This window comes from Xyrauchen texanus, chromosome 1 (assembly GCF_025860055.1).
Source record: "Xyrauchen texanus isolate HMW12.3.18 chromosome 1, RBS_HiC_50CHRs, whole genome shotgun sequence".
Lineage (NCBI taxonomy): Eukaryota > Metazoa > Chordata > Actinopteri > Cypriniformes > Catostomidae > Xyrauchen > Xyrauchen texanus.
In genome coordinates this window covers 46728555-46755421 of record NC_068276.1, presented here as the reverse complement: position 1 = coordinate 46755421, position 26867 = coordinate 46728555, and the positions used below count along the sequence as shown (strand labels likewise).

Below are 26867 nucleotides of genomic sequence, written 5' to 3'. Positions count from 1 at the left end.
GACACCACGTATGCCACACACACCCCGTCTTCATAGAGAGAAAATCGACCGCACAGCCATTTATTTCTTCCAGCATTCTTCCTGAAATAGACAAGCCTACTGGTTTGCGAAGGATCCATTTCTCAGGTAATGGGGCTTATGTTCGTCAGCTTTCGCCATCGCAGTGACTTGTCTTTTTTGTTTGTTTGTTTTTTTGTGCTGTCAGCTCGATGATTTAAAGACGAAGTGTTTATGTGATCCGTTATAAAGGCATTGATCTAATATGATGCTCGTTTCTACATTGATTATTAATGAGGATAAGGCGTCGTGTGTGCTTTGAGGCGACAGCTGTAAGCCGTCATGTGCTTATAATATGTAGGCTATGTTGGTGTGGTAGCCTATATTAAAATATTGCTGCAGAAATAGCATCATGGCATCAAAATGTAGTCTATGTCACCACATGTTTGCAGTTGCTAAACCAATTAAATGCAAGATGCTCTTGTACTTCAGCATCACTGATTATTCAGTGCAATGATAGAACAGCTGGATATGCTTGTATTACATGTTGAATGTAAATAGATTAATACACACATCTAAATAACTTACATTATATATATAATCATTCCAAAAGACAATTTAAGAATAATTAAAACTTGCTCGGTTTATATTTCATATCACGTCACTAAAATAATAACAATATAATAATAATAATAATAATAATAATAATAATAATAATTAATGTTAAAAATGCATATACCAAAAACAAACACAAAGTACACATTGCCAACAGAAATGAATATCAACGTATATTTTCCATTAGGTAACGAATGGACAAAAAATAAATTAACGTTGATGTCTTCATTCCTAAATGTAGGGTATCAACTAAAATCCCATAGGTCTATCAAATCTCTTGTATCTCCCAAATAAATATAGTGGGGCCAAAATTCTAATTGTGTATTATATTTTCAACTCAAATCTGTCCACGTTACTGTCCTTGTAGGCTTGGTAACTTAATGTGTCGATATTGTATTTTATTGTCTTTTAGGGGTTCTGCTTAATATTTAGTCGTATTATGGTATATACTATTCAATTTCAGGTAAAATGCAGGTAAATAAACACGAAAAGAACCATTGGGGCCTTTTAACATCTGCGCAATACGAACTTCCACTACAGATCGCAAACCCCGCCTCAAGCTTCTCTCTCAGCCAATCAAAAGAGGTCTCCTATAAGTTTGGTTGAGTCAAGAACTTTTCTAACCAATCAACGGCGAGTATTCCTGCAGGGGTTTTGCCGCGAATTGCAGGGTTTCTCCAGGGATAGGCTGTGTAAACAGGAGTTCTGTGAACTGTAAATTCATACATCCACTGTCGTGGTTTAAGATGCCAGGGATCCAGCAGCTATTCAAGTAAGGAAATAAATACTGTCGGGGTCGTTTGTTTACAGGACGGGCGGCGTTCTGTCATTGCAATGCAAGCTAGTTACCCGCATCGCTGTTTGCGCACATTCCTCGCGAGAAAGCTACAATAAAAATGTTGTTTATGGTAGAAGACGCTATGGAAAGAATTAATTACTTTCTTGCGTGTCTTAGCGTATCGTTTGTGCATTTCGTGTGTTCTATGATTGTATTGATTTATTGACGCACGCTGGGGAAACTCAGCAACGTGAAGCAATGCGCAGTCTCGTGCTGTCGCGTAGCTAGAGGTCTCGCGTGCTCTCAGCATACAGAAATGATATCGCATATAAATGTATCTTTTATGAAAAACATCTTGTTAATAGTGTTTTATCTAAGACACATCATTAAGATGTTACATTTGAACAGCATAAGAATGTCTAGTTACTTTTGATATGGGGTTCTTCCTGGACAGATGTTGTGCTGAGTATCTATATTTACATTTAGTCATTTAACAGATGCTATTATTCAGAGTGCCTTACAAATAAGGAAATTAACAGCCATATTATCATAAAAAAAAATACAAAATAGTGATTTTCCCATACCTGTAGTTGAACCTGGGCCGCCTGGATGAAAATCAGGAATCCCAACCAGTCTGGAACATTGTCAAGTGGTCTTTGCGTGCTATAACATTACCTTATTTCTTTGATTTTATTGCATTGTCTATTTGCAAATATCAATCAAACACTTTTATTTGAGCTCATCTCCTCATTCTCTGTTTATGTAGACATCTGCTAACCCTGTCCCACCCTTATGGATCCTGGTGAGAGTGATCTTGATTCAAGTTTTCCCCAGACAGAGAATCCCTGTCTTATAGTCGAGGACTCTCAGCCTGACAGCGTGGCCCTGGAGGACGACCCTGACACCAGCTACTGTGCTATTCTCGCCCGTCGCCTCTCCAACCTTCAGCCAACATCTCACAGCCCTGTGCTGGTGAGGCATTAAAGGCCATAGCGGCTTGTGGCATCCTATCTTAACTGTTCATAAGACCTTTATAGTAGTATTGAATGATTTTTGGGCTAACCATATGGCCTCACATCAGGGTAAACAAATGGCAGTATAAGTGACTTGCTACCTCCCGCTGTGTCTTTGCAGGAGCTGATTTCTTCCCCTACTAAAACACATTGTGTGCAAACTGACAGTCAGATTGATAAGAGCGACAATACAGCCAACTCGGGTATGTATTTTACAGTGGTGGTGGTTATTTTAAATCAGTGTCAGTGACACAATTCTTTTGAATCCATTCGCCAAAAAGATTTGTTCAGATTCATTCATTGATAAGTTCTACAAATTACACCTTCGTGCCATTAGATGAAACAAAATGAGCCTCTTTAACATTTGGTACAAGAGTCATTCACGATCCAGAACAAGTCTAATTATCCTTTATTTAAATTTGTTTGTCTACTAAGAGATTTCAGCACTACAGAGTGTTTAAGCCTTTTCCCTACTAATGACAACAAAGCTTATCATATTGTTCTCTTGTGCAACTTCTGAGCATGACTTTTTTTATCAAGCTATACAAAAAAGACAATGATACTTGCCTTAAAATAATAATAATGAGTTCCAATAATGTCCATATGTCATTGCAATTTGTGGTCATCACTCACTTTTATTTATAATTTTTTCAGCCCCTGAACTGAATGAACAGTATCATTCAGTTGGTGAGCATATCTGCATTTACAAACATGACTGATTCATTCAGTGTTCACGAACGAGATGGCCGATGGCTCATCTTGTTCAGACTCAAATGACTGACTTCTAGTTCTGTGAAGGGGTGTATTCTTTCAGTGGGTAAAACTAATGATATGCTCCATCACAGCCAGCACTTTAATGCTATTGGCTATAGTCAGTCTTTAAAAGCAATACAAAACAACACAAATAGAATTAGCATGTCTACGAAGATACTTTAAAAGTAGATTTTAACACCATTACTGTTTTCACAACAAATGGCAGGTCTTATTTTCCCAATAATTTGCAATTTAAACTTCAGCTCATTGGCTTCAAAAGGGAGAGATGTCAGTGAATGAGAAATATGAGTCAGTGTATGGACGTCAACAAGGATGATTCTTATACTTAAAAAGATTTGTTCAAAAAGACAGATACGTTCAGGAATGAAACATTGCTAGTATCTTACCTAACTGACATTAGATTTAGCTCATTGTTTGTTTACATATTTCTAAAGAAATGTTTTCTGTTTCAGATCATTTGCAGTCCAGCCAGGATCCCGCAGCTACAGAGAATAGTCTAGTTTTTGAAGTTAGCTTTCCAAAAAGGTACTAAAACTATGCTGCAGATGTTGAGTCATCTTAACACCTTTTACATTTTCCAAGCTGAGAGAAATATTTACGTTTCATAAACGGCCGTCATGTTTGCTTCTATGTGGTATCTTAATTCATATTTGTTCACTCAGAGGTGTTAAAGAGCACATGGAGTCTGAAGCCAATTCCACTGCACACTGCACAGAGACACGTGGTGAGATATACAACCCCAGTTCTGAAAAAGTTGGGAAAGTATGGAAATGCTAATAAAAATAAAAAGGTGTGATTAGTAAATTATTTTCACCCTGAGCTTTATTGAAAGCACTACAACAACACATTATTTGATGTTTTACCTTGTGATATAATTTGTTTAAATTTATTTAACCTGCTTTTACCACTGTGTAACATCACCATTTTGCTAATAACACTTATTAAGCAATTGGGCATTGAAGACAAAAGTTTAAGTTTATCAAGCTGAATTTCCCCCCATTCATCCATTTTGCAGGTCTTCAGCTGCACAATTATACAGGGCTTTGTTGCCGTATTAAGCGTTTAATTACGCACCACACATTCTCAATTGGAAACGGGTCAGGACTGCCAATTTAGTACCAGTACTCTGCTTATGCATAGTGGTAGTGGCGTAGTGGGCTAAAGCACATAACTGTTAATCAGAAGATCGCTGGTTCGATCCCCACGGCCACCACCATTGTGTGCTTGAGCGAGGCACTTAACTCCAGGTTGCTCCGGGGGGATTATCCCTGTTATAAGTGCATTGTAAGTCGCTTTGGATAAAAGCATCTGCCAAATGCATAAATGTAAATGTACGCAGCTATGCTCCTGTATTCCGGGCAGTATGTGGTTTGGTGTTGTCCAACTGGAAAATGCAGGGATGTCCCTGGAAATGACAGCATCTGGATGGCAGTAAATGTTGCGCCAAAATTTGTTTTGATCTGTTCACAGAGGAGATGTCTCGGTTTGGTCTCCTGGAGCTGTCAGAGACCCAGGGTGTCATTGATGAGAAAGATGAGCTTGATGGAGTTCCTGCCAATCAGAGAGACAGTCAGAAACCTGCCAGCCAAAGTATGTTTACATATTCCTGTATCCATCTGTTCTTCAGCTCTTGATACTTATGTGATTGGCTTTGTTTCTTTTCCTCTATCAGGTGGTTTGAAGAGTTCAGAAAGGACATCGGGCTGTCAGGATGAAAATTCTGGAGGGCAAGCACCTTTTTTGGACTGATGATGCTAATGATGTTGTTACAAAATGTATTCACAATGACGGTTGTAATTTTCTTGATCTTGTAGTAGGTCAGAGGTCAGTTCAAGCAGCCTTTCAAGGCCTCAGGACGGGGAAGGCAGGAAGCTCAGTGTTCAGGCCATTCTGCACTCTCAAGTACCGGACAGTCAAGAGGATGAAGATGATGAGATAATTTCCTCTCAGGATGACCTGTTTGAAAATGATAGAAATGGTGTGTGTAGACCCAAGTTTATCTAATTATTATCTGTTATCACCTAATAATAGATTTTGTTTGTTTATTGTTATTATCTGACCATGTTTACCATCACAGGCACTAGGGCAGAAAGCAGCATTTCACAGCTTGACAAGGAACACATGCCAACATCCACTCCTGCACATACTCTTCGCCTGCTTCACCTGTCTGGTCAGGGAACACTTGTGCAGGAGAGTATTTCACAGTAAGTGTTTACTCCTAGTACAATATGTTGATTTGTATTTTTGGTTGAAGGGGTAAAACTATGGATCCATTCTTATTCTGTAATTATCTACTCACCCTCATGTTATTCCACTAAATCTTTCACAATTTTCTTTTTCATTATCAAAAGTTCAGCAGAATGTTGACACTGGTCTTTTCCATATAGTTCTTGCATGCTCCAAAAGGAGCACCATAAATGTTGTCCAAATGTATTGCGCTATATTTGAAGTCTTCTTTGTGTATAAAAAGAGCAATGTCAACATGCTAAACTTCTCTATAAATCATATGGGTTAAGAACTAGATGAGGTGAAGTGATATTCACTTTTGGGTTAACAAATTTCTTTTTTTAAAAAGTTTTAACCCCTTTGTCTCTATGTACTGTGACCAAAAATAAATTTAACCATGAAAAAAAAAAACAATAACTGGCCTATGTTTCTTCATTTCATTAGGCAATCTGTTGACTTTGTGGCGGCCACTCAAGACAATTTAAGCCAGACACCTTACATTGTCCCAAATTCACCCACAGAAAAAGAGCAGAGTAAGTCTGATGTAGATATAGATTAGGCTTTTGTGATGTAACATGCTTTTTAAAAGCACTCAGATATCATTTCATTTAGATTATAATGAAGCTGCTGAATCCCCAATGGACACATCTGGCCCCCCTGAGGACCTTCCACAAAGGAGAGAGGAGGAGCCAATGGACATGGACCCCTGTCCCAAACCACAACCCACAGCCTCTACCCCAGTGTCCCAAAATTCCCCTGTATTCGTTCTGGAGAAAAGCCTCTCTGTGCCTAGCCAGCCTGAATTCTCACATGTAGGCATGAACTATTAGAAGTAACTTTGTATTCAGTCTGTAGCACTCAAATTTTACATCTTGTGCACATCCTTTTGTTTATAATGTAATTTATTTTATTTTTTTTATCAATGTAGGACGTGTTTATTTCCACTCCCAGCCTTGACCCTGGGAACAATAGTCAGGGGACAGAGGCCCCAAATAACAAGTTGCTTCACCAGAACAGTGCATTAGGAACAGAGTCAAGATTCCCCAAGCAGACTGACCCACCAGAGAAGCTAACAAAACCTTCAAGTAGCTCTTCACAGCCCTCAGAGGTTGCTGAGTGTTTTCAGTTGGAACTTAGCAGTGAAAACAATTATTCTCAGAAAACTCAAGCATTCATTGTTGAGGAGGATAGCCAAGCCACGCAGATTGAGGAAGAGAAAGCAACTCTCGATGTTGATAAGAGTGGCCTTAAACACCATTCCCAAAAAAACAGTAAGAATGGCATGGGGCCAGAGCCTGGTAAAACGTCAAATTCACAAAATAACTCCGAGGTGCCTGACTCCAAATGTACAAGTGCTTTACCAGAAGGGGCAGAAGACTGTACCTCTCAAAAGCTGCATTCTCAGTCTGTTATTGGAGGGAGCCAAAGTAAAGTAGCTTTCGGTGCCACTCAGTCCCAGCGACCTGTCAGTACTGGGTGTGTTTCAGACACCCCTTCATCACCACAGAAGAGTAAAACTGTAGATCTGACGGTCACCAGCTCTTCACAAGCCTCACAGCCAGAGGGGAAACCTGTGAGCTGCACTCCCATCCCAGTCACCACACAGTCTCAGTCTCAATCTTTCCTGACTGTGTCCTCTCCAAAGAACACTGAGAATGCAAAAGGTCTAAGTCAAAGCCAGAAACTCAGCCAGCCTATTATTCACAGTGTTATTACAGACAGCATTAGAAATACTGAAGAGGGGGAGCAGATGGATGAAGGTGACATCCAGAGTACAGAGAGGGATGAAGACACAGGACTCAACCTGGCCTTGTCTCAGAGCCAAGTACTTTCTCCAAAGCCCATAGAAGATGAGGAGGTTGTGGAGCAGGAGGAGAGATCCCAGTGTGAACCCATCAAAGATCACCACTCCTCCAGCAAAGAGGAGAGCTTCAGTGTCATGGTGCTTGAGGAGAGCCAGAGGGTCTCTCAGGAAAGAGTAAAGAATGGAAGGTCACAGCCATTCATAAGCTCCTTGCAGCCTGTGAAGAGCTCCATGCTGGACAAACGTGAGCCCACTACAAAGATCTCAGGGTCTCAGCCAGTGAGATCAACTGAGGTCTCACCTTTACAGCTTGAGAAAGCGAAGTCACAGAGCATAAAGCCCACAGATGCAGGACAGCACAAAGACCCTGAGAGAATGAACTCGGACAATGATGCCAACAAAAGTCTAAGCGACAGTTCTGGAGGTGGGATTAAGGCTCGAACAGATGATCTATTATCCTTGGCTATTATGTAACCCGTCTTTAGTAAATCCAACTTGATGTTTTCTGTTTTTTCCCCTTTCCTCGCCAGAGCTTCCGTTTCACTTTACTTTGCCCAAAGAGGGCGAGCTGATCCACCCAGCTGTGAGTGCAACTCCTCTACAAATTAGTCAGCTGAAAAAGACACCAAGACACAGCACTCCGATTGGTGTGTGTCCCTCTCCATACATTGCATAACACTTGAATATATGGGTTCTGATATATCAGAATGCCAATCTGATGCTGCACACTCCTCCCTCCTATTTTTATTTTCCTTGCTGTACTATACCAAAAGCTCCTGCTTTTTAAACTTTTTTTAATTTGCTTTTCATACCATTTTTATCTTTTGCAGAGATGACCTCGTTCTCAGAGCCGTCAGAGGGTGATGTTACCAGGGAGACGACCATGGCAGCCAGTGAGATTTCGGTGGAGGAGAGCAGAGAGGGCGAGGTGCCAGTAACTGTGGATGGAGATGGGAAACTGAGTCTCAGGATGAAACTGGTTACTCCTGTGGAGGAGGGCAGCTCGGGCTCTGAACATTTCAGTTTGCAGAGTAAAAGCCTTTTCATTTTTCCTTCCTTCCTTTCTTTCCATCCATCCTTCCTTGCTTTTTTAATTCCTTTCCCTACTTTCTCTTCCTTCCTTCCTATCTTCCTTCCTTTCCTAAATGTCTCTCCTATCACTCCATATTTCTTTCCTATGTCTCTCCTATCCCTTCCTTCCTTCCTTCCTTTCCCTACTTTCTCTTCCTTCCTTCCGATCTTCCTTTCTTTCCTATATGTCTCTCCTATCACTTACTTTCTTCCTTTCCCTGCTTTCTCTTCCTTCCTCCCAATCTTCCTTCCTTTCCTAAATGTCTCTCCTTTCACTCTTTTCTTCCTTCCTTCATTTCCTAAATGTCTCTTATCATTCTTTCTTTCTTTCCTATATGTGTCTTCCTGTCCAAAATGTCTCTCCTTTCACTCTTTCCTTCCTGCCTTCCTTCCTTTCCTAAATGTCTCTCTTTTTACATACTTCCTTCATTTCTTTCCCATCCTTCTTTTCTCTCACTCTACTAAAGACACATGCTAAATACTGTATATAATCATAAAAATAGATATTTGTATTTTTTATTTTATAAATTGTTATATACTGTTTAGATGAAGATTTCATTTTTTTTGGATCTATACATTTAAATATTTATGTGTAATTTAAAGTAAAATTACAGTCAATTACATCCTAATGATATAGTTTGTAATTGGTTCAGCGTAACAAATTTGCTTGATTTTAATGCTTTCGCAGAACCACCATTAATGGATGAAGAAGGCTCTGTCTCCAAGGCTACTACTGTTGCCATGGCTGTAACCAGGTAACCTGTGGTGGTTGCTATGAAAATGCTTATCTGTGGTCTGGATTAATTTTTCTTCTGTCACTCACAGCTGCTGATTCACTGCCACAGTATTTTAACACATCTGAAATTCAGAGCATTAATGATGACCTAGACCGTAGAATATAAATAGTTCAAATACTGATTTAAGCAGCAGGAAACAGAAATGGATAGAGAGCACTGATGTGCATTGGGTGCATAAAATGGTTTATTTCCCTGTGTTTTGTCTTTCTTTCAGTCCGTCTGTGTTTAGCCGTGTGCGGGAGGCCCACAGGCAGGTCCAGGTGGAGGATGATGTGGAGTCCAGTGATCTTCCTCTCAGGTATCACAATCCTCAGAAAACAGAATTCAATGTCACTCTTTCAAATGCATTACTGCCACCTGCTGTTCATTAGAGGTAAAGGTTTTATAGGAATAGTTCAAATGAAAATGTTGTCATTATTTGCCCTTCATTTTCTCACCTTCAAACCAATATGCTGTTGTTAATTATTTCTTTACAATGCAAACTGAGAATTTTGAAGAATGATGAAATCATAAAATGTCTGGCAAGCTGAAAAAATTCACCATAAAATAGTTCATACAACTTGTTCACTATATTCACATAAGTCTTTTAAAGCCATTTAATTTTGTTTTGTGACAACCATACTGAAATTTAAGTCCTCAAATTACAGAATACAGACATCTCCAATAAAAATTATTAGTAGTTCATGTGTGCTTCATAGAAGATATTGTTAAAACTTTAAAATAACTATCATTTATAACATTAACAAACATCAATACCTTAGATTATGTTAACTAATGATTAGTAAAAGGATAATTAATTAAAAACGTTTAAATAGTTAAGAATTACATTTTATATGAAAATATTGTAATATACCGGTAGATACTTATTTGAATGTTCATATACACTACTATTCTAAGCATACTATATTCATATATTTCTGTTTACCAAATGTACTTAAAGTGATCTGTCAGTGCTGCTTTTGTAGGGACACAGATGTTCTTAAATAAAATTGTAAGCCCAGTGCCAAGAATTTTATTGGGCGCAACTGACCTTCAGAGTTCTGTTGGTGTTGGATATCTTTAGAAGCTTTAAGTAGGTTTGATAGTGCCACTCTTGCCTAGGCAGGGTTGTAGTGAGCTGTAGAATGGCGAATGACCCAGTTGCACAGCTCAAGGTTGTTATCAGTTTTTTTTTTTTTTGTGGATCAGAGAAGCACAAGTAGAAAATCTAAATGTTTAATTAAATATTATAATTTGTGAACATTATTTAAAGAATTGCTCAATGTAGTTACCCAGAAATCTCTTGAGGCTTTTCTGTATAGATCTTCAGTTCTGTTGCACAGCAGAAATGCTGTCATTTTGAAAGCTCAATGCAAGGCTGCTTGTGGCTGCTTGTGGAAAAGGGCCTTTAGACAGGGTTCCCATGTGTCCTGGAAAACCTGGAATTTTGCAAAGCAGTTTTTCAGTCATGGAAAATGAGAAAAATACCTAAATGCCCTTAAAATAATTATTTGTTCTTGAAAATATTACAGTTTGATAAGACATTTAGATTTTGTCGCTGACAAGGTTTTTGTACAAGTATTGATATAGTGAGTTTTCTTCCCGTTCCAACACTACTGTGGCAATAACAACAAAAACATTTGAATTATCCAAATTTTATTGAGTAAACTTTAGACAATGATGGTCGGATGGCCTTTTAAAATGAATTCACACCCTGAGGTGGTAGTGTGGTGATGCGGGCCTTTACATCTCGATATGTAAATACATTTTCAATAATTCAATGATCAGAGTTCATGGAGTTCATATTTATACTGCTGTTAACACGTGTAGGGCCCAATGATATCCACGATGCAGAAAACAGATAAAATCACTGAATCCGGCCATTAAATGGCTTTGGCTGTAAAATGCGGAATGTCACGGAATTTGGCATATTTGGAATGAAAATGAATGTTTTTCACAATGAATCTAATAAAAATCTCGATATGTCCCAAGTGTGATTATTAAACCGCAAAAGGCTCCAATTTATTTAAAAACGTGCTGTATGAGCCAGCCACTCATCCACCGAAACACCTTATCATGAGCATTACATGCGCTCTGGATGTGTAATAGATCAGTGTTTCTCATCCGGGGTCTGCGGACCCCTAGTGGTCCATGGCGTAATTGCAGGGGGTCCATAGAATAATTTAAAATGTATTACAAATCCGGGGGTCCAGAACATAAAAAAGGTTGAGAACCACAGTATGTCACAGATGACAGTGAGCAGAGAGATCTGAAGCATGCAGCTCATACAGACAATATATTTATTTTAATGTATCATGTTTAATACAATTAAATAATAATAACAGTAATATAATAAGGTATTAAAGCAATATCTCACATTTGTGATGTTCTGTTGAAAAGCACTTCATTTGATAAAAATAATGCAATATTATGTTAAAAAGTTGTATTACTTAAAATAATTAAATTTTTATTTGATTAACGTTTTAGCACATTAATTTGATTAGACACCATTTATTTTATGAAATGTAATTAAACTGCTGTGTCATGTGTTTTTGCTTAAATATTACAACCGAGTGACACATAAAATGTCCTGTAAAATTATGCCTTGAAAAGAGTGGGAACCCTGCTTCTCTTTTTCAGAGAATCTTAAGTGAAACATTACAGTCAGATAATATGTACTTTAGTCTTTCAAAGCTTCTATCTCTAACTTGTTTTTCTTACCACTCCTACAGCAGGCAACAAAGCCAGCCATTCAACTGTTCCCTTAAAACTGACTCAGCACTGTCTCCCAATCGCTCGAGAGGAACAGTGGGCAGCAGAACCTCAGGCAGAGTCAGTGAAGCCATACCGCATCAGTCTCTGCATCCTGGTGGTTCTGAAGCACACTCTGAGCCACTGGTCAGTGGCCTGTCCTCCCCTAACAAAGAACAAGAGGTCCCCAGCACTTCCGAAATGCCGTCTCCCAGAACCCCTTTCAAACAGAGAGCTGTGTCTCAACAAACTAGCGTGGATATCACCTCAACTACCAGCCCACCCAGCAAAGTGAGACAGTCACTCTGAATAAATTTAGACAGATAATGAAATGCATTTAAAAAAATATATATATATTTAAAATTTAATTCCATTTTGTCTCTTGGTTTGGCAGAGAGCTGTGTCTCAGCAGACTAGTTTTGATCTGTCTGGACCACACAACCTGTCTGGCAGGGTAAGATATCTCACTTAGTCCTTATGATGATGCAGATCTTTTCAATAAGCCTTCGAGGTTATACCAGGGACTGTATTATAGAAACTTCCTATCTTACGTCTTAAGTTAAGTTCTGAGAAATTAAAGTCAGCATCTAAACCTCTAATAAAGAAATTAAGTTAGAATGTTCGTGTAATATAGTCCCTGAATCCTAACATAGAGTGGAACCATTGAAAGTCAGCTAAACTTCCATGAATCAAGATCAACCTACTATCATTTATATATTTAAAAATAACTTTCATGTATGCATTCAACTGTTCAATGGTATGTCATTCTCTCTCTCTTTTTTCTGGTGTCATTCCATGACACCCAATAAAACCCAAAGCCGACTTTGTCAAATTGTTTACCCAAAAATGAACATTCTCTCATCATTGCCAGATGTGTATTAATTTCTTTTTTCCGAAGAACACAAAGTCTTAAAACTTTGAAGCTCCAAAAATCACAAATGCAGCATAGAAGTACTCCTTACAGCTCCAGTGGTTAAATCCATGTCTTCTGAAGCGATATGATAGGTGTGGGTGAGAAACAAATACCAACGTACGTCCTTTTTTACAATAAATTCTTCTCCCTGCTCAGTCAGTCTCCACATTAATTTTTCACTTTCAAATTCTTATTTTGTTTTTGGTGATTTCACATTCTTCATGCATATGCCAAATAAGCAATAAGGTCTTAAATATTGATCTGTTTCTCAACCACACCCATCTTATCACTTCTGAAGACATGGATCTAACCACTGGAGTAGTATGGATTACTTTTATGATGCCTTTGTGCTTCTTTGAGCGTAAATATTTTGGCACCCATTCACTTGCATCAAGAGGATCTACAGAGCTGACATATATAGTTCTAAAAATCATATTTTGTGTTCTGCAGAACAAAGTCATACACATCTGGGATGGCATGAGGATGAGTAAATGATGAGAGAATTTAAATATTTGGGAGAACTATCCCTCTTGGCTCCTAGCTTAAACGAGTTAGACTGAAGAAAAAAAGGCTTATTTCAGTTGGTATGTGCACAAGATTTGTGTTTAAAATAAAGGGCTGTAGCTTTTTCTTCAAGCTTCATCTTACTCTTACGTTATGTAAAGGGAGAACAAAGCACACCCACCAGAACCCAGCCAGGTCCGTCAATGCGCAGACATGTTCGCACCATCCAAGAGGTCCGCACAACTGTCACTCGCATCATTACAGATGTCTACTATGAAAACGGCAGAGAGGTTGACCGCAAGGTTACCCAGGTAAGAAGTGTAGCCTTGATTGTTGTTTGGTTCTCTGTGCTAGTTAAATGTTTTGATTGCAAAAGATTGACATATTCATAGCTACTGTATATTCTTAGGAGTGGATTAAACCTGTTGCTGTTAGATTGATAGGCTTTGATCCAAAACAAACCTACTGTATTTCTTTCTCAAGGAGTCTGAGGACCCCATGGTGGACCGCTGCGTTGTGGATAATGACATGTCCCCATCCCGCACAGGGAGCTCCATGACATCAGGAGACCTGGCTGATGTCAGTTCACTCTCCTCTAAGGCCCCGTCACACCACAGCTCCAGTGGGACAAGCAGTGGGGGCCTGGGCCCCATCAGAATGCCTGATTTTATCATGCCACCCAGCCGAGGGGCCAAGTCTGGCAGGTGAGAAGTGTGGAGTCCTGTGCATGGTTCCTTTTACTAACACTCTGCAATTAAAACACAACTCTCTTCTCCACTGACTGCTGCTTCTGTGTAGACACACAATCACAGTATATACATGTACTTTGGAAATGGTCACACTAGTAGGGCTGTCCTGTTGTGTGCATGTGACTTTCGACATGTTTCTTAATTCTCTTAAGCATCTTCTTACCTTATCATTAGTAGACTTACTCCCTGTTTACACCTGATGTTAACATTTGTTACAATCAATCTGATCAGATGTGGACAGTGCTGAATTCAGGTGTAAATGTTTTGCGATCGGATCACTCAAACCACTTTCAGAGGCTTTTTTTTCCTACTTTGTTTTTCAAATTCCTATCCCTGATCTAGAGCACCTGTGGAATTGTTTGAGTACCAGATGCGCTCGTTGACATTTCTTCTTCACATTCGGAGGCTGTTGAAAACACATGTGCAACATTTGTAGTGTAAACGCTAATGCGTCCTGATGCATCTTGCAGCATAGGACCACCTGTTCATAATCCATTGCGCTAAAACAAAGGTTTAAAACTTTGTGTTGCTTTAAAATAAAATAACTGTCCGATCGATATTTTGAATGAGCTTGACTAAAAATGTCACATTTGTGGTGACATTTGTATTATTTCTTGTGCTTGATGAACATGCATAAGACGTAGTAAGTGATATACTGTATGAAGTCACAAAATCAGAGACCCTCCCTTCCAAATCCACAAGCTGTAAATGGAGATGCATTTGAGGCAGATGTTACTATCAAGTGAATTGGCTGACAACTTGTGATTGGATTACAAGAGATGGATTTTGATACCAAGTGGAAACAGGGATGCAGACACAGTAACAATCTATGTAATTCAGCACAATATAGGCTCCTCTCATGGCTGCTGCACGCATACACTTTTGGTCGAGGGCGTTTCAGCTGAGCGCTTCCTCTCCTTGTGTGTGTTTGTACTCATCCCCAGGCGGTGGGGATGGCAGCAGCCGAGGACCCAGAATGCAGTGGTGGGGTCAGAGGTGACGGATGCACGGGGGTCTCGGGTCACTACCCAGCTGAGCCCCCGTGGCCGTGCCCGGCGAGGAAGGCCTCCTTCCCGCAGCCCGCTGTCCAGGTGAGCTACTTCTTGTAGGCTTGCTGGCAGGGTCCAATATGCTGTTTAAACCCACAATTCGACAAATTCACTTCATAAATCCCTATGTGAATCTGTTTTTATGTTATTTAAAGGGGTAGTTCACCCAAAAAAAGAAAATGCTGTCATCATTTACTAACCCTCACGCCTTTCCGGATGTGTATGTCTTTATTTTTTCTGCTGAACACAAACAAAGATTTTTAGAAGAATATTTTAGCTTTATAGGTCCATATAATGCAATTCAACAAAACATTGAAGCTCAAAAAAGCACATAAAGGCAACTTAAAAGTAATTCATATGATTTAAGAAATCAATTTCTTTTATAAGTGATATTATTTGCATAGGTGAGAAACAGATCAACATTTAAGTCCTTTTTTACAATAAATCTCCACTTTCAAACAGCCCTCCTTCAGGCTATAATATGTTAAGAGTTTTATCTTTTGTTTTTTGCGATTCACATTCTTTGTCATATCGCCACCTACTGGGCAGGGAAAATAATTTGTAGTTAAAAAAGGACTTTAATAAAGATCTGTTTCTCAACCACACCTATCATATTTCTTCTGATGACAGATTAAACCAATGGAGTTTATGCTGCTTTGATGTGATTTTTGGAGCTTCATTGTATAGACAACAGACCTGAGATATTCTTCTAAATGTCTTCGTTTGTTTTCAGCAGAAGAAATAATCTATTTCTTTAACTGTCTTGCATGACCCTTTCTCGTTTCTAGTGTCAACTCTGCTTTATGGGTCATGGATATTCTGTCTATAGAGCTGAACCTTTGAAGAATAAACCCTCTGTATCGGTCAACAAATGAATGTCATGGCTGATGCTCGATCTATTAAAATTGATTATTGTAATATATTATTAGCTTATTTTATGGGTGTTGCAATAGTAATGTGTTCACCATGTCCTCTTCTGTTGCCCTCTCCATGTCCTAATACTAACTATTAGAGGTGGCAGGATAGGGCAGAGAGGTGGAGCCCATGGCCAGACTGTATCATCCTCAGAGGAGGAGGCCTTTGCCCAAAGACATGCTGGAGCATCAGGCAGTCCAGCAGAACCCAGCACTACGGGCCGCTCCGATTCCCTCAACACCACCTCACCTGACAACAGTACTGGAACCAGCAGTTTTGTTGGGTTGCGTGTACTGGCCAAGTGGTCTTCCAATTCATACTTCTATTCTGGGAGTATTACCCGAGACCTAGGCGAAAACCATTTCCGCCTTCTATTCGATGACAACCAAGAATGTGAAGTACAAGGAAAGGATATCTTGCTCTGTGACCCCATTCCTCTGGAGACAGAGGTCACAGCCCTGACTGAGGAGGAGTTCTTTAATATAGGTAAGATGGATGGGTCAAACAGTTTAATGGTCTGAATGTTCAGGACAATAACTTATTACCGGTAAATAAAACGCTGCGTCATTATGGACTCCTTTACACTGAGTTTCAAAATTTTTACTTCATATTTATTATAGCAGTATTACTATTGTTACTAACAGTGGATTATTATTATCATTCTGCTGTGATGACTATTAAGTTGTAGTGATGGATTGTGTTTCTGTGGTGTCAGTTTTTATTTTGCATAAAAACATTTGTATTTCACTTGCATTCAAATATACAGTATATACAGTTGAAGTCAGAAATTTACATACATTAAGGTTTAAGTCATTAAAACTCATTTTTTAACCACTCCACAGGTTTCATATCAGCAAACTTTAGTTTTGGGAAGTTGTTTTACATCTACTTTGTGCATGACATGAGTAATTTTTCCAACAATTATTTACAGACAGATTGTTTCACTTTTAATTTACCATATCCAGTGGGTCAGAAGTTTACATACACTAAGTTAACTCTGCATTTGAAAGCTTGGAAAATTCCAGAAAATTATGTCAAGCATTTAGCAAATCAGCTTCTGATAGTCTACACATTTTTAAGCTAATACATTTATGTAATACATATTTTTCTTTATTTTTTTGTTCTTTTATTTTCCACATAGAGCAAACAAAAAAGAAAAGCAGTATCCTCTCCACTTGGTTGTTGTCATCTCTAGAGAAAGAAAATACAAATCGAATTCAAGAATAAAGCCACAATAATGATTGTAGAAGGAAAATAATAAAATGGACCAAACAAACAAACTAGAACCAAAACCAGAAGAAAAATAAAAGCAATATTATAGCAACAAACACAACAATAACACTTTGTTACATTCTTTAATTCGTGTATAGGAAACTACAAAATAAAGTGGTTTTGTCTTAATATTACATTAATATTGAACTGTATGTCTTGATTATTTATTAATTCCAAAAAATAAACCCCATATTTTATAAATTACACCAGTTTTTTGCTTTTTTTTTTGAAGGTGAGAGATATTTTTCCAATACATGGAAATTAATAATTTTTCATGTAACAGACACAAGCTGGATTGACCAACTTCAGTTCATGTTTCTGTCAAAGCTACCAAGGTTAGGGCACAGAGGATCCATTCTCACTATTATATTGGAGATTGTATCAATTATTTATTTCCAAAAATTGTGTATTACTGTGCATTGCCAAACACAGTGAATTAAGTTACCATTATATATTACATTGAATGTAGATATCAACAGTTGATCAATAATCAATTGTTTGTGCTATTTAGGTGTAGTGAAGGGGCATAAGACGCAAGGTTCTGCATTTCTGTATTTGGATGGGTTTTTCTTTTGAACAGGTTTTTTGTGTGCTTTTCAAAACTTATTTGCAAACTTTATTGTATCAGACTTGGCTTAAACAGGCGTTAACTATTTTACATTCAGAATTTATGTTTGCAATACAAATATGAAAAATTATATGACAGAACATATTTTAAAGCTATTCAACTGTTTTTGCCATTCAGGTGTAGTGAAGGGGCATAAGACACAAGGCTCTGATTTCCTGTACTGCATAGAGAAAGATGGTCAGAGTATGTGGTACAACAGAACATCTGTGATTCTCAGCATGGAGCAAGGCAACCGGTTGAGGGAGCAGTATGGACTGGGGCCTTACGAACCTTCTACACCCCAAACCATGGCATCTGACATCAGCCTCGGTAAGTCTTCCACTGTCCTGAGCTTGTAGTACATTTTGTGAAAGTAGTTCTGGATTCAGGCTATTTAAGGACAAGGCAGAATCTGCAAGCAAAATACATGAATTTGGGATGTCTCATACCACTAGAGAGGTAGCATGTGTGCATCATTGCATTAAAGTAGTAGTTCACCCGAAAATAAATATACATTTTCTCATAATGTGCCATTTCTCAAAATGATGCCATCCCATACTTTCTTTTCTGCAGAACACAAAGATTTGTAGAAGAATATTTCAGCTCTGTAGGTCCATACAATGCAAGTGAATGGTGACCAGAACTTTGGAGCTCTAAAAAGCACATAAAGGCAGCATAAAAGTAACCATACAAATCCATTGGTTAAATGCATATCTTATAAAGCAATAAGATAGGTGTGGATGAGAAACAAATCAATATTTAAGTCCTTTTTGACTATAAATCTCCACCTTTGACTAGCCTCGACCAGTAGGTGGCAAAATGCAAAAAAACGAAAATGATAAATGTGTAATTAAATGTGGAGATTTTGTAAAAAAAGGACTTAAATATTGATCTGTTTTGCACCCACACCTATTATATAAGATGTGGATTTAACCACTGGAGTTCTGTGGATTACTTTTATGCTGCTTTTATGTCTTTTTGGACCTTCAAAGATTTGTTCACCATTCACTTGCATTTAATGGACCTTTTCGTGCAATTACAAATCATATCTATCTACATATCATATCTATGAATTTCTACTAATAAATTATTATTAATAGTAGTAGCAGTGTTGTAGTTGGACTATTATTTATGATCATAATAACAAAAATAGGAATAATAATAATAAATAATGATTGAATATTAATCATGAATTTAATTTAATTCATCCATCTGCTTCACACGCAGTATAATTACTAACTTTTCTTCAACAGCTTTTTATTTTAATCTTTCTGATTGTCGCAAGGGACTGTAACTGAGTGCTCGGACATAGATTTACAAGGGCTCATTTGTTACATAAATTGAGTCGGCATAGTTATTCAGCACAATTGTGTTCATTCTGTCATCAGATAACCTGGTAGAAGGAAAAAGGAGGCGCAGAGGGAACCCCAGTGGAACAGGCACCCCTAACCGCAGCTCCAGCAACAGCCCGAGAACCCCAGGGCCTTCTGGGAAACGAAAACTCATCAGCGGCTCTGAGGATGAAAGGACTCCTGCGAAGAGAGGACGCAGGGGGGGAGGGGCCAGAGTGGGTACGGAGCCCTTTGCAGACAGCAGCAATGTGGAGCAAAACATTTGCACCACAGGATCTTGAGACATTTTACAATAACGTTTTATTACATGCCTGGTTTTATTGCTTAATTTGGGCTTTTTAAATTTTTTAGCAATGTGTGAAGAACATTTTATTCTTTTTAATATCTATGAATTGATGTCACATTTTAGAACGTTTCCTGTAAATGTATTTTAAATGTACTCAAACCAAGTAAACGACAAACAGAATCATTGCCTTTCTCCCCAGTGTTAAATCTGTTGCGGGTCACCATTTAATATTTCAATATAAAACCAATGATGAACCATTCAAAGGTGTGAATAAATAGTGCTTTTATATCACTTAATGGAATGCAGATCTCCAACTTGAAACATCAACTGGTATGTGGCGTACCTTTTTGCTTTTGTTTGGGTGAGCACTTCACATGGTTGATGGGAGTGGTGCCTTTCTAATTCCTCACAATTAAAAATTTATTTTACCACCAGTCATTGATTTGAATAATGCTTGTGTTTACCTCCAATTTTTTGGAAGTTTTATTTTGTTGTTCCACTTCAACAGGGCAGCGGACAGCAGCTTGCAACACATCTGGGAGCGGAATAGACTTGCCATCTGACCCTAATGACCTGGTGGCAACACATGGCCCTCTTCCTGAGAACTCTTCCCTTTTTATGGGCTTTGTGTTTTTGCTGACAGCATCCTCTGAAAGCGAAAGAGAGTCTAACCTGCAGAGCAGCGATGATGATGAAGGTGAGGGCAAGAGCAAACTCAGACCGCATGTGTGATTTGATGGTTGGGTGTTTTTTTTAAGGAATAGTTCAATATGAACATTGTCAATTTAATCACCATTATGATGTAGCAAATCCGAAAAATGACTTTCTTTTATCTGTCAAACACATCAGATGTTTCACAGAATGTCCCAGGTGCTCTATTCCATAAAATTGGTACTGTTGAGTTCCAATGATGACATAAAAGCACCATAGAAATGTTATAAACGTTGTTCCTATGACTCATACTCTTTGTTTCAAGTCCTCTAAATCCATACGATAGCTTTGCGTGAGGAATAGATTTAAATTGTATTCATTATTCACTGATTGTTTTATTTTTTTACAGTAGCTCTCAAATCTCATTCTTTATTTTGCATGTTCAAATTGGTGTGTGAGATCTAGGCCTGGGATCGATGCCTTCGTCACACATCGATAATCAGAATTTTTCTAGATTGTCGATCTTTATTGCCATTTTTTTTTTTTTTCCAGAAATAAATTGGGCTAATCATTGCACAATAGTTTTTGTATTCCTCAACATAACTTTGGTAATGTGTGAGCTGTGGGATTAGTTAAAGGAATATCCTGAGTTCAAGACAAGTTTAGCTCAATCAACAGCATTTGTGGCATAATGTTGATTACCACAAAATTTTATTTTGACTCATCCCTCCTTTTCTTAAAAATAAAAGCAAAAATCTGGGTTACAGTGAAGCATTTACAATGGCAGTGAATGAGGGCTAATTTTTGAACGTTAAAATACTCACTTTTTCAAAAGTATAGACACAAGCTACATACAGGTGAAACTCGAAAAATTAGAATATCGTGCAAAAGTTCATTAATTTCAGTAATTCAACTTAAAAGGTGAAACTAATATATTATATAGACTCATTACAAGCAAAGTAAGATATTTCAAGCCTTTATTTGATATAATTTTGATGATTATGGCTTACAGCTTATGAAAACCCCAAATTCAGAATCTCAGAAAATTAGAATATTACATGAAATCAATAAAAAAAGGATTTTAAATACAGAAATGTCGGCCCTCTGAAAAGTATAATTATGCATATGTACTCAGTACTTGGTTTGGGCCCCTTTTGCATTAATTACTGCCTCAATTCAGCGTGGCATGGATGCTATCAGCCTGTGGCACTGCTGAGGTGTTATGGAAGACCAAGATGCTTCAATAGCGGCCTTCAGCTCTTCTGCATTGTTTGGTCTCATGTCTCTCATCTTTCTCTTGGCAATGACCCATAGATTCTCTATGGGGTTCAGGTCAAGCGAGTTTGCTGGCCAATCAAGCACAGTAATACCATGGTCATTGAACCAGGTTTTGGTACTTTTGGCAGTGTGGGCAGGTGCCAAGTCCTGCTGGAAAATGAAGTCAGCATCTCCATAAAGCTTGTCTGCTGAAGGAAGCATGAAGTGCTCTAAAATGTCCCGGTAGATGGCTGCGTTGACTCTGGACTTAATCAAGCACAGTGGACCAACACCAGCCGATGACATGGCTCCCCAAACCAACACAGACTGTGGAAACTTCACACTGGACTTCAAGCATCTTGGATTGTGTGCCTCTCCATTCTTCCTCCAGACTCTGGGACCTTGGTTTCCAAATGAGATGCAAAATTTGCTCTCATCAGAAAAGAGGACTTTGGACCACTGAGCAACAGACCAGTTCTTTTTTTCTTTAGCCCAGGTAAGACGTTTGACATTTGAAGCCCATGTCCAGGACCCGTCTGTGTGTGGTGGCTCTTGATGCAGTAACTCCAGCCTCAGTCCACTCCTTGTGAAGCTCCCCCACACATTTGAATGGCCTTTTCCTGACAATCCTCTCCAGGCTACGGTTATCCCTGCTGCTTGTGCACCTTTTTCTTCCACACTTTTCCCTTCCACTTAACTTTCTATTAATGTGCTTTGATACAGCACTTTGAGAACATCCAACTTCTTTTGCAATTACATTTTGAGGCTTTCCCTCCTTGTGGAGGGAGTCAATGATGGTTTTCTGCACAACTGTCAGGTCAGCAGTCTTCCCCATGATTGTGAATTCAACTGAACCAGACTGAGAGACCATTTAAAGGCTCAGGAACCCTTTGCAGGTGTTTAGCTGATTAGAGTGTGACACTTTGAGCCTACAATACTGAACCTTTTCACAATATTCTAATTTTCTGAGATTCTGAATTTGGGGTTTTCATAAGCTGTAAGCCATAATCATAAAAATTATATCAAATAAAGGCTTGAAATATCTTACTTTGCTTGTAATGAGTCTATATAATATATTAGTTTCACCTTTTAAGTGGAATTACTGAAATAAATGAACTTTTGCAAGATATTCTAATTTTTCGAGTTTCACCTGTATATGCATGTAAACATGATTTTAGTGTGATAAAATCACTTACTAACCTTTTCTGTGAAAAGTTCTAATCAATTTTACAACTTTGTTGCCATGGTGATGTAATGTCAACAAACCATAAAATGACTGTACAAATTACAATTTAACCGAAAGCTCAAATAATACAAATGTTTTAACAGAAGAATTAATGTAAGTACTTAAAAAAATTATAAGCTTCACATTTTTGTGTTTAAACCCTCCAGAAATTGGCCACATTCACTTTCATTGTCCTCATTTACTTCCATTGTAAGTCCCTCCCCACAACTCGATTTGGAAAGGAGGGACGAGTCAAAATAATTTTTTGTGGTAATCAAAATCATGGCACAAATACTGTGAATTGAGCTTAACACTTGTTTTAAACCCAGAATATTCGATTTAAAGGGGGGTCGAACACTGAACGCGTCTGGTGGACATCATGGCACGTTCTAAAATTAGAAACAATTAATTTCTATGAAGGACGCACACTGCATTTCGGCGTCTTTCGGCGGCGCCAAGCAATGACTCTGGAGGCTGCTCAAAATCCTCTGCCTCCTAGCGAACCACTCCAGTACCACCGTACCATACCTCCTCGGCGTTGTGACCCTCCAACAGCTGCGAGGGCTTACCGATAGTGCATCCCTCCTCCCTCCCGGGTTTCACAGCATTGGCAAGGAGGAGGCAGGAACTGGCTGAACAGCAACATAACTCAAACATAACATAAAAGTGCTTGCGCGCACACACAACACATGCATCTCTATCTCTCGAACTGGCATCCTGGCCCCTCCTTATCTCTCTCTCCGGCCGATTAGAAAACTCAGTGCCAGGCGTCCAACAACACAGCCCAGACACGCCCTCCTCCTCGTCACACCAGACTACATTAAACAGAAGGCCAACTGACAGTGAATTGGAAAACACTTAAATTAGGCTTCTTATTTAAATGTGGGATAATGTTAATATTTCAATGCTTTAAAAAACTATTGAGAAAATAGTGTGCTGATCAATAATCAATGTATTGGTATTTTATGACATTCCTAGCGAGAACACATCATAGCATAATTTATGGTTTATGACTTAAAATTTCAGTCTATTTCTCATTTAAAGCTGTCATATGGCTTCAGAAGACTTTGAATATAGCGGATTGGTTGTGTGGACTACTATTGTGGTGCTCCAGTTGAGCTTGACAACATATCCATTCATTTTCATTGTATGGATTCATATTCATTGAGTTTTTAGGTATACTAACCCTCAAGTCTCGACTCCAAATTTCATCTTAATATTGAACTGCGATGTAGCTCTTTTCTAATTCAAAACCTGATTCTTCTATTATTAGAATATGTGCAGAGAGCTCCATATAACAAAGAATATACGGTGAGGCAGCTGGAGGCGGGAGGAGGAATGATTCTGCCTGACTTTAATGAAGAACAGGTGAGCCGTTTTCAACCCAACTCAACCTTATTCTTCCCACGAGCTGGACAAAATACTTATTGCTTTGTGCATTCTTGTGCATGTGTGTTTTCTGGGTTTTTCAGTGTAAAGCAGCCTATCAGAGCTTGCTGATTGCTGACCAGCACTGTCGTACCAGGAAGTACCTGATGTGTGTGGCAGGTGGTGTTCCCTGTGTGTCTCAGATCTGGGTGAGAGACTGCTGCCAGGAGAAGAAGCTGCTAAACTACAGGAACTATCTGCTGCCTGCTGGTCAGGGGCCAGAGGGACGCATTGTAGAGTGGTAAGATCTTGTCTTTTTTAATTTTCATCTAATATTACTTGGATGTTGGAATTCATTACTGAGGCTGCATTCACACCGCAGCTGAATGTGGCCCAAATCAGATTTTTTTTCACATGTGTCAGATTTGTTAATTGGCTGATCGTGTGAACAGCCAAAAGCTCTTTTGAATCTTGATATTTTCAAATCTAATCTGGGCCACATTCACATGTGGAAATAAATCGAATACTTTTCTTGATTTTTTTTTTTCCAGTGTGTCTTCGATGTGAACAGCCAGGTCAGATTTAATGTGATTTTACATGAATCTACCTCAACGATTGTCATTTTCACACGTGATTCCCAGCATATGCCTGTTATATAATGTCTAGTTAATGCATTCAGTTTCTTTTTAAGGGAAAAAAACAGTTTGCTTCAACGAATCATATGGATTGCCCGTTAAATATGCGTATGTAAATGTATATTTATGTAATGGTGCTCTTTGCCTTTCACTCGCTATATTTCTCAAACTGTATCAAAATACGAATGCAAGCCAGTCAATGTAAATATGAAATAAATGGAGAACTCTTCTTACCTTACATAAAATGCCGTTTTTCCTGCTGTCTTTCAATTTGATGGTGTAAAGTATTTTTATGTAGTCATTTGCCTTCATATAGTGGACTATAAATAGTCATCAAGTTCAAGTGTAATATTACCTATGATAGGTGATATTACATATCACTCATAGGTAATATTACACTTGAACTTGATGACTATTTATAGTCCACCATATGAAGGCAAATGACTATATAAAAATACTTTATCCATCAACCGCCTTTCTCCATCACTCACGTACATAATATCAGATAATTTGTCCTGTCTGTGTTAAACTGATAATTAAATGTTTAATTAGGCCCTATAATTTAATTTGTTATTCATATCATAATGATGAACATGCATGCGGGTCAGTTTAGGAGTGTCGGCTGTTCAAACCAGTGTCTGTTATTTAAAATGTCATGTGATCAACCTAACAAAAAAAAAAGATTTGTGCAACAAAACAAAAAAATCAGATATGGGCCACATTCATCTGTAGTGTGAATATAGCCTAAGTGACATTACTGTGTGTGTGTGTGTGTGTGTGTGTGTGTGTGTGTGTGTGTGTGTGTGTGTGTGTGTATTCTCTGTCCTCAGGCATCCTCGTTGTAACCCTTTTAACGCCTTAAAGATACTGCTCATATTAGAGGATCGAGTTGATTTGTGGACTTCTTTGCTTTCCATGGGTGGAGTGGCGAAAGTTCATCACCATAAAGAAAACCAAGACATTTCTCGTGAGTAACACTATCCTTAGTACAGACAAAATAGATGGCTTTTAATGGCGCAACAAATATTTTTTTTATTTACGTGTGTCTGGTCAATACAAGAGCCATCTTTGTCTTAATACTGACACCTATCGGTGTGGCTGCAGCAGTTGTTTGTCACCAGTGAATGCTTTTTACTGGGACTTAAACTATCTGATAATAGAGGGGATACAGATTCAGCTGTATTTGATAACAAAAGGAATGCCACCCTTGTGTAGAATAAAATAGCCTTATCTGATTTTACTAGTATGACTTATTTAACATTCTAACATAATTTACTCATTCTCATGCTATCCCAGGTGTGTATGACTTTCTATCTCCTGCAGAACACAAATTATGATTTAAGGATTTAAGAATATTTCAGCTCTGTAGGTCCATACAATCCAAGTGAGTTGGTGCCACAATTTTGATGCTCCAAAAATCACATAAAGGTATCATAAAAGTAATCTATATGACTCTAGTGTTTTAATCCATATCTTCAGGAGCGATATGATGGGTGTGGGTGAGAAACAGATCAATATTTACATATTTAAGTTAGTTTTCTGCTAGAGAGTCTCCTCTCTGCCCAGTAGGGGGCGATATGCACAAGAATGTGAATCACCAAAAACACAAGAAAAAATGTGAAAGTAAAGTTGATATTGACTGAGCAGAGAGAAGAATTTATAGTAATAAAGGACTTAAAATTGATCACTTTTGAATATATGGATTTAACCACTGGAGACTTTAGATTACTTTTCTGCTAACTCATTAGATTTTTGGAACTTCAAAATGTTGGCACCCATTAACTTGTATAAAGCAAAAGAGCTGAAATATTCTTCTAACGATCTTCATTTGCGTTCAGCAGATGACTTTGAGGGTGAGTAAATGATGAGAATAGCAAATGATTCATTATTGTTAACTATTACTTTAAGTCAATAAGTTAATTGCTGTGCCTTTTTATATGAATTTATTTAAGTGGTGATAAAGGTAAACCATGTGGAATAATGTGTAAATTGTCATTAACAGACATTCCAGCTGTCAAGTTTGACCTGGCAGTGACTGCATCTCCTTGTGAGGTACTGAAACATGTGGCCAAGGACATTCCTGTCGTGTCTCTGGAGTGGCTGATCCAGAGTCTGATTTGTGGGAAGTGCCTCGGCTATGACAGTAATTCTGAATTTTGTCACAATCTGTCTACATAAATCACCCCTCTGGTGTCTTCTCACTTGTCTTTTTAACCGTCCTCCGTGTTTTAGTGCATGCAAATTACTGTATATAGTTTTTATTCAATTAAAAAAAATTG

General features: G+C 38.3%; 1 protein-coding gene across 6 annotated transcripts; it reads left to right on the top strand.

Annotated features, from left to right (window-relative positions):
• tp53bp1 (tumor protein p53 binding protein, 1) lies at positions 1–26867 on the top strand. 6 transcript variants are annotated; one of them, XM_052131661.1, is made up of 29 exons: positions 1–126; positions 2157–2362; positions 2525–2606; positions 3630–3702; positions 3840–3901; positions 4648–4767; positions 4850–4904; positions 4992–5155; positions 5255–5381; positions 5848–5936; positions 6016–6215; positions 6332–7631; positions 7738–7854; positions 8038–8238; positions 8967–9033; positions 9290–9373; positions 11787–12096; positions 12200–12259; positions 13384–13533; positions 13706–13926; positions 14916–15062; positions 16033–16421; positions 17953–18144; positions 19203–19385; positions 19961–20149; positions 23859–23953; positions 24058–24254; positions 25419–25555; positions 26591–26867. In XM_052131661.1, exons 2-29 carry the CDS (start codon positions 2183–2185, stop codon positions 26764–26766), a joined length of 5367 nt encoding a protein of 1788 aa, XP_051987621.1. In that variant the 5' UTR covers positions 1–126; positions 2157–2182; the 3' UTR covers positions 26767–26867. The 6 variants fall into 6 exon arrangements, with proteins under 6 accessions (XP_051987621.1, XP_051987627.1, XP_051987611.1 ...); XM_052131667.1 differs by lacking the exon at positions 1–126 and adding an exon at positions 1269–1384 and having other exon boundaries at positions 4995–5155; XM_052131651.1 differs by lacking the exon at positions 1–126 and adding an exon at positions 1269–1384.